A 15,883-nucleotide genomic window follows, 5' to 3' on the forward strand; every position below is an offset into this window, starting at 1 on the left:
ATTCCCCTAATCTCAAAACTCATATTTGTCATGTTCGTTCTGTTCTTACGCGTCTGCTTGAGAACCACCTGTATGTTATAGGGGAGAAGTGTGACTTTCATCTCCCTTCTACTTCTTTCCTAGGCTATGTCATCAGTCCGGAGGGTGTCGTTATGGACGATAAGAAAGTAGAAGCCGTAACTAATTGGCCCGTCCCTACTTCCATAAAGGAACTCCAGCAATTTCTTGGGTTTGCTAATTTCTAACATCGTTTCATTCACAATTTCAGTAGTCTAGCAGCTCTTCTTACCACCTTATTGAAAGGAAATGCCAAAAAACTCTTGTGGAATCCCCGGGCGCAGGAAGTGTTTGAATCCTTCATGGTAGCCTTCGCCTCTGCCCCCATTCTAAAGCATCCTGATCCCACTCAGCCTTTTGTGGTGGAGGTGGATGCCTCCAAGGTAGGCACTGGAGCTGTGCTGTCCCAGCATGTAGGTGACCCCTGTAATTTACATCCAATAGCCTTCTACTCCCATAAGCTGACCCCTGCCGAACATAATTACAGTATAGGAGATAAGGAATTGCTGGCCATGAAACTAGCTTTTGAAGAATGGTGCCATTGGCTACAGGGACCTACGCATCCCTTCCTCATGTTAACAGATCATAAAAACCTTGAATATTTACAGTCAGCTAAACCGTTCATCCTCTGTCAGGCTCGGTGGTCCCTATTCTTTTCTCGTTTTAATTTTTCCATTTCTTATCATCCCAGTTCCTGTAATACCAAAGCAGGTGCCCTTTCTCGTATATATCCCAGTCCCGAGTCCTCCCCTGAGATAGTTAATGTACTACCCCCTGTCAGTTGTGGTCACCCCCGTTAGATGGAAAATAGACGAAGAGATCAACCAAGAGCTATCTGTCACTCCTGCCCCTGAGTCTTGCCCCATAGGAAGGAAGTATGTACCCATTCAATGCAGGGACAAATTAATTACGTGGGCCCACTCCTCTTTGACTTCTGGCCATCCGGGAGATACACGTGCACACCAGTTATTGTCTGGCAGATATTGGTGGGAAAATATGCTGGCAGATATCCAGAGGTGTGTCTCCTCATGCACCACCTGTTCAAAGTGCAAAACACCCAAAACTCTCCTTGCTGGTAAACTCATGTCCTTGCCTGTCCCTTCTCGTCCATGGTCACATATAGCGGTAGACTTTGTTACTGACCTGCCCCCTCACAGAACTACACAGTCATTCTGATCATTGTTGATAGGTTCTCACGAGGAGTTAGATTTATTCCCTTCGTTAGCCTACCTACTGTCTTTCAGACAGCTGAAGGCCTTTTTAACTATGTGTTCCATATGTTTGTTATTCCAGAGGATTTAGTATCTGATCGAGGGTCTCAATTCACATCTTATTTATGGTCAGCATTCTTTGAGAGACTAGGAGTTAACATCAGTCTCACTTCTGGTTACCACCCCCAGTCTAATGGTCAATGTGAAAGGGTCAACCAAGAACTGGGAAAGTTTTTGAGAATATACTGTCACAATAATCAAGCCAACTGGTCAAACTATTTGCCCTGGGCAGAAATGGCCCAAAACTCGTTAATTAGTTCTGCTACAGGTCTCACACCCTTTCAATGTATGCTCGGTTACCAACCCCCCCTTAATGCCATGGTCTGCCACGCCCTCTGACAACCCGGCCATTGACAGTTGGATGCAATGGAGGAAGCAGGTCTGGGAACAGACCCACCAGCAGATCAAGAACGTTCTCCACTGACACAAGAGGCTGGTGGATTGTCATAGAGGTGACACACCTACCTACCTCCATGGGGACCGAGTCTGGCTGTCGACCTGGGACTTCAGGTTTCCTGAGGGAGGTAGAAAATTATTACCCAAATACTGTACATTGGTCCGTTTAAAATTCTCCAGTGAATTAATGAGGTTACTTAAAAATTGGATCTGCCTATGCATTACCGTGTTTCTAACTCATTTCATGTATCTCTCTTGAAACCTGCTGTTTCAGGTCCATTAGACGAGGCCACACCCGATGTCGTGCCCCCACCTTCGGTGTACATAGAAGGTACCCCAGTGTATGCTGTCTGTTGGTTGCTGGACTCCAGAAGGAGAGGAGGGGCTCTGCAGTACCTTGTGGACTGGGAGGGCTATGGGCCTGAGGAGTGTAGCTGGGTTTCCGCACGAGATATCCTGGATCCAGGGTTGGTGGAGGAGTTCCATCAGCGTCATCTAGAGAAGCCCACACCTCGGTCTAGTGGCAGTCCCAGGCGCCATGTGTTCAGCCCTCCTGGCAGTCTGCACAGCAGTGGTTCCAGAGGTCATCCGCAGCAACAGCCCTCTGTCCAGCACTGTGACAGTTCTGATGGCCCGCTCAGGAGTGTTCCTGGCCACGTGGGTGGCGGTCGTCATGGTTGTCTTCGTCCCTTCGCCTCCTTGGACTCCTTGGGGGGGGGGGGGGTACTGTCACGCTCCCAGGCTCACCCAACACTCAGGACTCCACTTCCCACAATCCCCCTCACACACCAGTCACTACCACGTGCACTCCGTCTGCCAACCCAGAGCCACTTCCTAGGAGTGGCTCCCCTGAGTTCTAATCACCATCACATGTACCTTTTTGTTTCCATTTGTATTTATACCCCTTTGTTTGTTTTGTTCATTGCACAGTATTGCCTCTACATTTCATGAGCCTACTGAGCGTTATTATTCTGATTGTATTCCTGTGACCCTTCTTCTTGCCTTCTGTTTTTTTTCCCATTTTGCCTAGCCCTTGTGTTTGTTTGCTCGTTTCTCTTGCTTCCTAGTTTCTCAATCCTCGCCTGTTTTCCGATTACGATTTGCGTAGTCCTTGTGTTTAGATTGCCTGCCTGTGTTTTTCTAATTCCCAGTTCTTGGACTATTGCCCGTTTCCTGACCATGATTTGTCTAGCCCTAGTCACTGTTTTGGATCTCTCAGTATTGACCTGGCCTGGCTTTTTTAAATTGTCTTTTTCCATTGTGCTCATTAAAACCTTGAGTTAATTCATAATCCGCAAGCGTCTGGTTTGTTACAGCCACGTTACACTAACAACTGTGAGTTTGGCAAAGATTTTTTGGTGCTTGAAACATACCACCAGCCTTGAGAATTTGAGAACAGTAGTGTTTTCTAAAAAGAATATTTTAGATAGAGACTGCTTGGAACAAATGAGCAAATTCTTCCAAATTAGATTTGAACATTCAAGTTAAAGAAGTACCGCACATGTAAATGGGCAGCATGGTGGTATAGTGGTTAGCACTGTCGCCTCACAGCAAGAAGGTTCTGGGTTCAAGCCCAGTAGCCAACGGGGAGTTTGCATGTTCTATGTGGAGTTTGCATGTTCTCCCCATGTCTGTGTGGGTTTCTGGTTGCTCCGGTTCCCCCCACAGTCCAAAGACATGCAGGTTAGGTTAACTGGTGGCTTTAAATTGACCAGAGGTGTGAGTGTGAATGGTTGTTTGTGTCCATGTGTCAGCCCTGTGATGACCTGGTGATTTGTCCAGGGTGTACCCTGCCTTTCACCCATAGTCAGCTGGGATAGGCTCCAGCTTGCCTGCAACCCTGCACAGGATAAGCAGTTACAGATAATGGAAAACATGAAATGCACACACAAATGTGTTTTTTGAGCTGTAAAATAGGTGATATGACTACACTATGATGAAACACATCAGTGCTGGTGTTAATATTGACAAAATTACCATTTTTATTAAAAAAAAAAAAAATCAGCATTTTTATGGGTTGAAAATGGCTCAAAAGGCCATCTATTGGTTAAAATCGTCCTTAGCCATGCAAGGCTAATGCTGATGTAGAGTCGACCATTTGGTACTTCTCTGTCCTGAGATTTAAAAAAAAAAAAGACTGTTAATACTCTCTAATGAGAGGTAAGCGGCCCACCTCCCCCATCCCCCGCCCTTCAGTGGGAGTCTGTGAAACTGCACTCATTTTCAAATATATGCTGAGTTTGATATATGGGGCTGAAGTTACACTTGCAATAAAAGACTAGAATAATAATTTAAAACAACAACTTCTGAAGTTGTTTTTTTTTTTTTCAACTACTTCATGCTGATTCCAGGACATCAGCATCAAGTGCTGACGTCCTGGAATTTTCACATGCAACAGTCTCTACGGTTTAGTAGAGTATCTCAAACAATTAGAATATCATGAAATAGTTTTTTTTCATAATTTAATTCAAAAAGGTAAAAGTTCGTATACACTATAATCTTTACACGTAAAGTAAAATATTTCAATAGGGGTATTTTATTTTGATGATTATAGCTCATTCTGTGTCTCTCCACTCTTACTCCAGACTCTAGGACCTTGATTTCCAAATGAAATGCAAAATTTACTTTCATCTGAAAAGAGGACTTTGGACCACTGAGCAACAGGCCAGACCTTTATCTCCTTAGTCCAGGTAAGATGCTTCTGACGTTGGTTCAGGAGTGGCTTGATATTAGGAATGCAACAGTTTTAGCCCCTTTCCTGAAGATGCCTGTGCATAGTGGCTTTTGATGCACTGACGCCAGCCTCAGTCCACTCCTTGTAAAACTCTCCCAAATTTTGAATCGACTTTTCTTGAAAATCCTCTCAAGGTTGCGATCATCCCTGTTGCCTGTGCATGTTTTCCAGCCAGCCTTTTCAGCAATTACCTCCTGTGGCTTACCCTCCTTGTGGAGGGTGTCGATGATTATCTTCTGGACAACTTTCAAGTCAGCAGTCTTCCTCATGATTGTGGTTGTGTATACTGAACTAACCCAAGAGATATGTGGTATTTATAATGTTTTACTCAAACTCAGAATAAAATACTGTAATATTTTGAGATTTTTTTTTATCTACAGGCCATAATTATCAAAATCAAAATAGAAAGATGTTTGAATTGTTTTAGTTTACATGTAATAAGTTGAGGATATATTAAATTTTCACTTTCTTAAAGGCGTCGTGCGGTAATTTCAGCAATCAGGCTATATCATGTGTCAAAATGTCGGGTTTGGTGGGTTATTCAAGCCCCTCGGTTTCCCGCGATCTCAGTGTCACGATGCGCCCGCTACAAGCATTTAAAGTTGACGCGCACAGCCAAATTTAGGCAGCCAGCTGTTAACTAGGTCAACTTATGTGTGACGTCATACCAGTAACCTCCCTTGGGTGATGCTGGCCTGTCCCCATGTTTTCTCTATAGCGTGCGTTTACCAGAGTTGTTTACATTGCGGATTTTGTGGATTTATTCAGTTTGTGGATAGTGTTTTGAGTGTTCAAAGCTATGAAATGATGTATTAATATTCTGTGATACAAAATGCCTAATCGGTGTATTGTGTTTGGCTGTAACAACGAACACTGAACACTATTTGTGACTGTTGTTATCAATGGATCTGATTTCAAGGTCATGGCTAGGTATTGATAGAAAAAAATTATTTTTTTAAAAACACATTGTGGCAGCGGGGGCGTGGTCAAGCGCCGGTCTGTGACAGGAGGGCGGAGCCAGGGAAGGTGATTGGCAGAATCATTACACCTGACGGTAATTAACCTGTGTTTTGTGTGTTTTGTGTGTTTTCCCAGTAACCGCGCCCTATTTAAGGAGGCAGAGGGAGAGCACAGAAGAGCTCACGCGCTGGAGGACAGCCCGGCGAAGGTCCGCGTAGGCCGGCGGTCGGCGGGGAGTTATAGCGCGGCCAGCTGCGCCTCTCCCGTCAGGAGGGGGAGGAGGCGCGCCGCGCGCTGCTCCATCGGCCACCCCGAGGCTTCGGCGACCTGCTCGAACAATGTGAGAAACGCCTCGGGGTCGTCCTGCGGGCCCGCGGCCGGGGCACTGGTGGACCCCGCCGACGCGAGGAGATGCCGGAACGCCTCGCGATCTTCCTGCTGGGCCAGCACCAGGGCTTCGAAGCGCCGCTCTTGCTCCTTTCGGAGCGTGACGAGCGCCTGGTGCTGGCTTTGCTGAGCCGTGGCGAGGAGGATTCCATGGGGCTGCGAGGTTGGTGCTCCACCTTGTCCCGGGTTTTGGCACCACTGTAGAGCTCTCTGAAGTGTGGGTGGACCACAGAGGACGGCAGGACAACGCTTCAGATGCAAATAGGCTTTTTATTGCCAGACTTTTCAGTATAACCGCCAGTTTTAATCTGATAGCGAAACACACACTGTGTTCTTGTCCCGGGATGAGCTCTTCTGTGCTCTCCCTCTGCCTCCTTAAATAGGGCGCGGTTACTGGGAAAACACACAAAACACAGGTTAATTACCGTCAGGTGTAATGATTCTGCCACTCACCTTCCCTGGCTCCGCCCTCCTGTCACAGACCGGCGCTTGACCACGCCCCCGCTGCCACACACATGTTTTAAGTGTTTCTATGTATCAATCATTAATTGTACAAAATGATTTTCATACATTTATGTATTTGTCATATCTTTCTTTGTCACATGAAGTGTTGTCTTGATAACACATGTGGCACATAATTTTAGCAAATGGATGACAGAAGATTAATTGAAAGATTTATGCCACAGAGCTGCCTTTAACTAATAATTATCACTTATTACTGACGATTGTACGTTTACTAAACAATACAATACAAAGCTCAATACTCCCAGCCTATAACATACTGAATATCAAGTTAAAATCAACCGCAATAAAAGGAAAATGATGAAAACTGGAATATCAAGGGGTCTACTGTATCAGAAGGCCCACTGCATTTCGCGAGATCGCAAGCTGTCAAGTTGCTAGAATTCAATCTTTCTAGCTATACTTTCACCCCCTACAGCTATCAGTATTACACATAATCATAGATTAATCACAGCATTCTAATTCAAGTGAAAATGGTCTTTAAAAATACACATAACTAGTGATTTAGTCAGAGAAACCAACCAAAACAAGTCTTCAAGTCGCCGGTCTTCATTCTCGTCTTCGTTTCTGTCGTCGTCAGAACTGTCCTCATTTTCTTCTGAAGATGAGCGCTCAGGTTCAAATCTGTAAGGCTGGATACCACCAGGACATTCAGCTGTCAAAATCTCTACTTGTGGGCCATTTTCTTCTGTATCGGTAAAATCAAAGCTAATTTCCTCAGCATCGCTCCTATTTTCTGGTGTGTCCGTCATTGCAACTGCACCGAGTGGTTACTGGTATGACGTCACGCAGCTGTTCCATTGACCGAGAGGGGGCGCTGCGAACGTGGAAAATTTCAAGTGATGGGCATGATCAAATAAGGACCGATTACAACCGCGGGAAGCTTTTGAAAAATCGACGGTCAATTTATTTCGAATCTCGAAAGCATTCTGGTGCAGAATAATGCGACTTTTATCACCACTGCGTGACGCCTTTAAATAACTGATGGAAAATATTGACATTTTTCATGATATTCTAATTGTTTGACATGCACTAGTGCATAGAATGGTGAGAAAAACAAAAGACATCCAGTGAGCAACAGTTTTGTGGGTGGAAATCCTTGTTGATAAGAGAAGTCAGAGGAAAATGGCCAAATTGATTTGATCTAGCATGAAAGATATAGTAAAGCATATAATCAATTTTTACAACGGTGCTTTGCAGAAAAGCATCACAGCATGCTCAAATATTCACTCAGCAGCTCAGCACAGACTTCATCTCAGTTATTCTTCACTGATATTCAACTTGCCTTTGGTGAATAATTGTTAAATAACAGCTGCTCAATGACAATAGTTCCGGCTGTAAATGAGCACAGGTTTATATTAATGCTTTTGTTTTAATGTTATACTTTCCATTGTAAAAACTCATTCATAGGGACTTGTAGTATAGATGCTACACATAATCTAATAATAATAATAATAATAATAATAATAATAATAATAACAACAGGCGGCACGGTGGTGTAGTGGTTAGCGCTGTCACCTCACAGCAAGAAGGTCCGGGTTCGAGCCCTGTGGCCGGCGAGGGCCTTTCTGTGTAGAGTTTGCATGTTCTCCTCGTGTCCACGTGGGTTTCCTCCGGGTGCTCTGGTTTCCCCCACAGTCCAAAGACATGCAGGTTAGGTTAACTGGTGACTCTAAATTGACCGTAGGTGTGAATGTGAGTGTGAATGGTTGTCTGTGTCTATGTGTCAGCCCTGTGATGACCTGGTGACTTGTCCAGGGTGTACCCCGCCTTTCACCCGTAGTCAGCTGGGATAGGCTCCAGCTTGCCTGCGACCCTGTAGAACAGGATAAAGCAGCTAGAGATAATGAGATGAATAATAATAACCCTGGTGTTATATCACAAATCAAAATAATTTATCTGGTTAGGTTTCTGTGTATTGAATTAAGATTTATGGCAGGGGTCTCCAGTGTTAGTGCATTGCAACCTTCAGAGGCAAAGCTGTAATATTAAGTTTTCCAGGACAGAGGAATTCATGTTTTGCAGTTTTTCAGTTTGACAAGCTGCATTCATCTTTTTAACTTTAAAAGAGAGAGAAAAAAGGGATGTTGGTGAAGGAACAATTGTCCATAACTATAATATAAATTATAACAAGGACTACCTTGTTTCATGGACTTTCCACAACATTAAATGTAATTATCTATGGATAAAATGTATGACTTATTCATTTAGCATGTCCTGTTGTGTTTTATTCTTGATGTATTGCTTATTTAGTTACATTTGGAGCACTATGTGCCTATTGCGTCCTCATTTTGAGGTTCCGTAGCTGTGTGTGGACCCTACGCCCTCTGTGTTTGTCCAGTTGGTGGTGCCCACGTGACACTCGCTCTATTGTCCTGTGCTTTTGATCAGATAATTGCCCCTCAAACCCGGAGTTTTCAACCTCTGTGTGTCTCTATGGAGACTGGCATATCTGCCAGCTGTGTGGAGTGGCTTTTAGCAGTTTTAGCTTGACCGCTGGAGTGACTCAGGAATATGAGCTCTGCTCACCAAAATGAAATCATTGGAAAAGGTGAAAATTTATCAGCTGGATGAAAAAAATGTTTTTATATTTTTACACATGCATTTTAATAACACTGTAGAACAGAATACCCCATTGCCACTGGGCTTTTTAAGCCACCAAACTGCTGCGCACAGACTTGTTTCAAGGGTGATGTAGCCATTGCACACCAGCTACTGCACCCTCTCCTCTTCCTCACCTAGATCCAGTGGCAAGCTGTGCAAGATGACTGGAGGTGAGTCAGATGCAGTGGAAAATACCATATGATTGATTGACTGCAAATGGGACCCAACGTTCCACACTGTGTGGGTATTTTTCTCACCATCTGGATGACAAGATGATGGGTTTGTTTTCGGGGTTTCGTCCCCAAGATCCACCATGTTCTGCAATGGTAACAGGGCCACCACGAGTAGGACACATGGTTGGTCTTCACCATGGAGAGGCTGGTATGGTCAGCTCATGAGTGACCATATATTGCACTTCACAGAGTGCTGGATATGGGGAGACCAGTCTAGCACACCTACTAAGGCCACTAGGAAAGATACTACTCCTACAGAGATCCTTGACCCCCTTAAATTGAAGTCATGTACAGTATCAACCACCTCCATTACAGCAGTCTGCTGCCCTAAGTGTCTTCGTAGAGGATTGTAAGCTGAAACACATTGATGTCTTCATATATTTCGGGAGTGTCCTCTCAGAGGATGGACAATTAGATTGTGAGATCTCAAATCATATATCCAAGGCAAGTGCCTCCTTTGGGCAGTTGTACACTCATGTATGGAACAGCCATGACATAATTTTATCAACCAAGATAGCGGTCTACCAAGCTGTAGTCTCAAACACTTTACTTTATGGCTCAGAAAGCTGGACCACATGTGCTTGTTATATCAAACAGCTGGAGTCCTTTCACCAACATTGCTTATGCAAAATCATACGTGTGACCTGGCAACACAAGAAAACAAACCTAGACTTCCTATAGACATTACTATTCAACCTTTATATGCTCCCACTTGGGCAAATTTTCAAGAACAATTCAATTTTATATCACTGCTATGCAGATGACACCCAAATTTATCTTGCTCTATCACCTAATGATTATGCCCCCCTTGAATGTCTTTACCAGTGTATCGATCAAATCAACAACTGGATGTCACAAAATTTTCTTCAGCTGAACACAGATAAAACAGAAGTAATTCTATTTGGAAAAAAAGATGAAAGACTCAGGATTACCACTATTCTTGACACAAAGGGGATTAAAACAAAAGAAATGGTTAAAAATTTTGGGGTTTTCATTGACAGCGAGCTAAACTTTGACAGGCACATGAAAGCAATCACTAAAACGGCATTTTATCACCTAAAAAACATTTCCAAACTAAGAGGACTTATGTCAAAAAATGATCTGGAAAAACTTATACATGCCTTCATCTCTAGTAGGGTTGATTACTGCAATGGCCTTTTCACAGGCCTGCCAAAAAAAAACCGTCAAACGACTTCAGCTGGTTCAAAATGCAGCAGCTAGGGTTCTCACACAAACAAAAAGAACAGAGCACATTACTCCAATCCTAAGGTCCCCTCACTGGCTTCCAGTAAGCTACAGAATTGATTTTAAAGCATTGCTGCTGGTGTACAAATCTCTAAATGGTACAGGGCCCAATTACCTCTCTGATATGTTGCAGCGGCCTAACCCAATCAGATCTACCAGATTGCAGCAGAAAAATTTACTGTTAAAACCTGTTGTTAAAACAAAGTGTGGTGAAGCAGCTTTTAGCTACTATGCAGTACAGCTATGGAACCAACTGCCAGAGGACATCAAAAATGCTCCTGCTGTTGGCAGCTTCAAATCTAGGTTAAAGACCAAGCTGTTTTCAGATGCTTTCTGCTAAATTATTAACCCCGCCGACAGTAGTCGGAGGGGTTATTATTTTCACCTGCGTCAGTGTGTGTGTGTGTGTGTATCTGTCTGTCTGTCTGTCTGTCTGTGTGTCTGCAAGATATCTCAAGAACCAATGGATTGATTTGGACCAAATTTTGTACATGTATTGCCAATCACCCAGGAAGGAAACCATTAAATTTTGGAGGTCAAAGGTCAAAGGTCAAGGTCATGGCAGAACTTCGAAATTTTCGCCCAATGTATTTTAATAGGGAAAAGGCGGGGTTTGCACTCGTTAGAGTGTCCCTGTCTAGTTAATATTGCCATCTCTGCATGTTTTAAACTCTTTACTTTTACAGTCTCTCCATGTTTTAAATTTTACTTAACTTTTATTCTATTTTATTCTGCTGGGTTTTTTTTTAATTGAACTTTTATCTCATTTTATTATTTTATTTCTACTATTGTTTAATTCTTATTAATTTTCTTCCCCATTTATTTTATGTAATTTTATTTTCTATTGTTTACTGTTTTGCTTTTACTTCTGTAAAGCACATTGAACTGCCACTGTGTATGAAATGTGCTATATAAATAAACTTGCCTTGCCTTACCTTCCTCTCCAAATTAGGCTGCCCCTTGGTGGAGGGCATGGTCAAAAAACAGCAGCTACAGTTGGCAAACCACTTGGTAAGAATGGAAAATTACATGTTACTGTTCTATGGTGAGCTTGTCATAGGATAGGTCAGCAAAGGATAGGACAGAGAAAGTGTTTCAAAGACAGCTTAAAAGCTTCACTCAAAGATTTGCAGAATCAGCCCAGAAATCTGGGAATCTATAGCACATGATCATCTTCTATGGAGTAGGAGTATCCATGGTAGCATTGAACACTTTGAATCAGAACATTCTGAATGCATTACTCAAAGCAGACTCCACAGGAAAGACCCTTTAAACGCAGCTCCAACAGGTTTGGCATGTCACCTTTGTGCCAGAGCCTGTGCAAATAAGGCAGGGCTTGTTGCCCACCTCTGTCTCCACCATCTGGGCAACACAAACTACTGACTGTCTTCATTGCAAGCAATGTGACTTCCATAAACATAAAGAATAGAATAGAATAGAATAGAATAGAATAGAATAGAATAGAATAGAATAGAATCTCTTTGGACCCCACTCTTTAAATCTAAAAAGGCTAAACTTAGAACTTGTTTTATATAGAACTCTACTGAGTTTCATTTCCCTTCTGGAAAAATCACATACATTCACAGTTTAAGTCGATTATATGTTTATATGACCAATTTACTTGCTTTCACATGTGCAATTTCATGGTGAAATACACCTGCATGTTTATTTCTCCATTAAATCGCATGTGAAATTAACCCCTTCGGACACAAGGAAAAATGCTATGGAACTTCATGTATACAATTGTACGCATTATGTCCAAAGGGGTTATGTAAATCACTGTGAATACTATAATAAAATATAATCACATGGAAAATAAAACATGCCATTCATCTGAAAACCTGACATAAAAAAACATGTAAAAAAATAATAATCATTTGAAACAATGACATGTAAAAATTAAAAGCAGTACATATATGAAGTCCACATGCAAAAATGTCCGATATTGTCAAGTGACTTTAAGCCACATGTGTAAGTCCTTTTAGGAATCTAGGAATCCTTAACTAAGGATGAATTAAAGGTTAATCCTTAACCTTCAAAGAGTTCTTTTTGAGTGTAAATATATTTGTGTATGCATGTGTTCTTGTTTCAGTGTTTGGAAAAGACCTTTGTATCATGTAGTACCATACTGGTATGACATTTTCTGTTTGAAACACTTGTCACTTGGTGGACCCTTTAAAAAAAGAAGTTCATCCTGAAATACACTAATTACTGTATGTGTATAATGAAATATTTGTGATGTGTTTCATGATTCTAGTGCTAATTTGTTGGTTGATGCTGTATTTCTGTTATCCCCATGAGAAATTGGCAGATTTCTTGCTGCTCTGAGGTCACAGGAGGATGTTTTTATTGCTAATGCAGTGCCATTGGTGATTAATAGGAAAACAACATTAATCACTCTCAAATATGGGTCATAACAATCAAGTTTCTCTGCTAGTTCCTGTAAACAAAAAAGCAAGAGCTTCTTTTCCCATTCATCATTTTCCAGCTGTTCAACATCATATTAATGAGAAATCCAGTGGAAAGACACCAACCACTGGACTCAAAATTCCACAGTGAAATGCAGCTGTGCATGCAATGCAGCATTGTACTGAAGAAAATCAACTCTGACTGATTAGTAGTGTAAAAGATGTTGAGTATGATGAAGTTGATGGTGTTTTTTAGCATGAAATTTGAAATATTGGAAACTGATCTGTCTGGGCAGAGTATACAGATGAGGAGGTAACAGATTAAATGACTAATTTCATGATAAAGTAAATCATGGACACTACTGAAATTTTCATGTTAATTATAAAGATTAATATGCAAGTGGGTTAGGGTGGATTTTTCTTTTAAGCACTTTTATTTTGGGTCTATAGCTGTAGAAACACAATTATTGTACATAATAGAGCCATTAAGAACTAGTAATTTGAGCTTGGTGAACAGTTGTATACATGACTGTGAGCTGTACCTGTTTCATTAAATATTCACAGATCCCTCGCTATCATTTATCTGCATCACCTTGCATTTGGAAGCCTGATCATGCAAAAAATAAATTAAATTGCTTAATTTGTTGTTTTCCCTCTGCTTGCTCTTTGCCATGAGGGATGAACACTACACAGAAATGAGTTTTCAATGAATAAATTGAGCTTTATCATTATATGCACCAATTTTCCACCATATGTTCCTGTTTTCTTAATTGATCCATCCATGATCTATGCTACATATCAGTAACGGTCATGGGTGTTTGCCTAATTATTGAAATAAATTGTGGAAAACCTTAAATAAAGAACCTAAAGAAGAAGAGGGATTATGATGCCTATTATTATTATTATTATTAGTAGTAGTAGTAGTAGTAGTATGTGATTAAAGAAAGCAATGGCTACACCTGATAACACACTATCTAATGGTATTGTTTGAAAGTTTTTCATTATCTTAAAATTTCAGTGATTTTTTTTATTAATTAGTGATTCATATTTTTTATCAAATATTTCTATATGATAAACTAAGCATAGAGTGCCACATCATCAACAATTTAGTGAAGATTATTGATGGCGCCGATTTTTATTTATTTTTTTAATTTCTAGACATATAAAGAAGCAAAGGGGAGTCAGTTTAGAGCAGTTTATTTCACAGCATGAACACATTCATGCTTCCAGTGGACACGAGTAGTACATGGGGTTCCTACACTTATACACCTTTTCTAACAACAGAAAGAAATTTATAATAAAAAATAATAAACAATGAGAATAATGACATGTCCAAACGTCATCATTCTTTGTCCCACTGAAGGAATGTTTTACTATAGATTGTCCTGGAAATTCAACAAATGAGCAATATATTTTAGTCCCAAAGTGATTCGCAGAGCAAAGCAATCCACGGTTATTTTCGACAAAAATGACATTTGATGATTTTTTGGAAGGCGCTCTGGAAGTCCTTGTTGAAATACGCGTAGATGATAGGGTTGAGCAGTGAGTTTGAGTAGCCGAGCCAGTTGATCACGTCCTGGAGCCACACGGGCATCTCACAGGACGGGCAGAAAGGCATCACCAGGGCTTTGATGAAAAACGGCAGCCAGCACAGGATGAACGTGCCCATGATAATGCCCAGTGTCTTTACGGTTTTGCGTTCCCGTGCCAAGGCCAGTTTTCTCTTCGCCTCCGTGTTTTTCTCGTGTCGGTTTTCGAAGAGCGGCGCCGAGCTCGGTGTGTTAGGCAAAGGGAGATCGTGCCTTGAATTGCCGTGAATTTCCACAATCTCCACAGACTCGCCGTCGTCGGTGTGCTTCACTGCGCCGTTAACGCACGACGCTGGCTTGGGCTCCACGCTGCTCCTCCAGCTTTTACCCGGCTCTCCATTGGCGCGCTTAAAAAGCGCCGGGGACACAGTCAAGCATGTGACTTTTTTCTTCTCTGTCCTGCGTACCGTCTTGCGGATACGAAACCGTGCCGCTTTGAAGATGCGTCCGTACAACACGAGCATGAGGATGAGCGGGATGTAAAAGGCGCAAAATGTTGAGTAAATGGTGTACCACGGGTCGTGGCTGATCGTGCACGCTTCGGGGTTGGCCATGCCTTCTGCTTTGCTTTTGGGCTGCGATTTCATGATCAACATGGGCGGCACGGATATCAAGAAGCCCACCAGCCACGTTGCGCCGATCAGAACCGCCGCACGTTTCAGCGTCCTCTTTTTCATGTAGTTTATAGGCTCGGTGATCGCCCAGTAGCGGTCCAGCGCAATGGCGCACAGATGCAAAATCGAAGACGTGCAACACAGAACGTCCAACGAGATAAATATGTCGCATGCGACCTGTCCGAGTGTCCATTTGTCCAAAACTTGGTAGAGACATGCCATAGGCAGGACGAGTACCGACACCATAAGGTCCGTTACGGCAAGAGACCCAATTAGGTAGTTGGCCACGTTTTGGAGTGACCTCTCCAAAGCGATGGCCGCCACGACGCACGCGTTTCCAAATACCGAGCACAAGATTAGCGCGCCGATCAGCACAGATGTCGCTATTTGATAACTCAACGGCACCTTAGCTGTCAGCGACACTTTGTCATTTTGTTCCTCTAGATTGCTGTCGTTTTGGAACAGCGAAGACGCGTTCTCTGTTTCGTCCATGTCGCGGTTCATCAACACGCGCAAAAGTCGAAAAAAGCGTCGCTCACCTACCAACTGAACTCCTTCTGCAGGAGCGCGCACGAGATGGACATAAGCATCATTGACGGCTTGCGGCGAGCGCGCGAGCTTTTATACCAGCGCCAGATCATACGTCAGTTACCTACGCAGGTAGATCAGAGTTCACACTCTCTGCATCCGCGCATGCAATACCTGTCATCATTATCAGAAGACATGGAGCATCCTATGGTTTAAGATAAAAATATCATATACTGTATATACGGTCTCTTATAACTGCTTGTTATCTACGATACAAATGGATCAAAAATAATGGACAACTTATTTTGTGACAAAAAAGTTTCTAGACTCAGCTC

At 42.4% G+C, this 15,883-nt stretch overlaps 1 protein-coding gene across 1 annotated transcript; it reads right to left on the minus strand.

The window, feature by feature from the left end:
- Positions 1-14,201: 14,201 nt before the first annotated feature.
- Positions 14,202-15,524, minus strand: htr1ab (5-hydroxytryptamine (serotonin) receptor 1A b). Its single transcript, XM_060935047.1, has one exon. The coding sequence runs from the start codon at positions 15,522-15,524 to the stop codon at positions 14,271-14,273; it is 1,254 nt and encodes a 417-aa protein (XP_060791030.1). The 3' UTR covers positions 14,202-14,270.
- Between the last annotated feature and the right edge of the window lie 359 nt (positions 15,525-15,883).

This window comes from Neoarius graeffei, chromosome 12, assembly GCF_027579695.1.
Source record: "Neoarius graeffei isolate fNeoGra1 chromosome 12, fNeoGra1.pri, whole genome shotgun sequence".
Classification (NCBI taxonomy): domain Eukaryota; kingdom Metazoa; phylum Chordata; class Actinopteri; order Siluriformes; family Ariidae; genus Neoarius; species Neoarius graeffei.

What these genes read in the sequence shown, in the direction of transcription:
- htr1ab (XM_060935047.1), bottom strand. Translation starts at nt 15,524, where the DNA reads ATGAACCGCGACATGGACGAAACAGAGAACGCGTCTTCGCTGTTCCAA.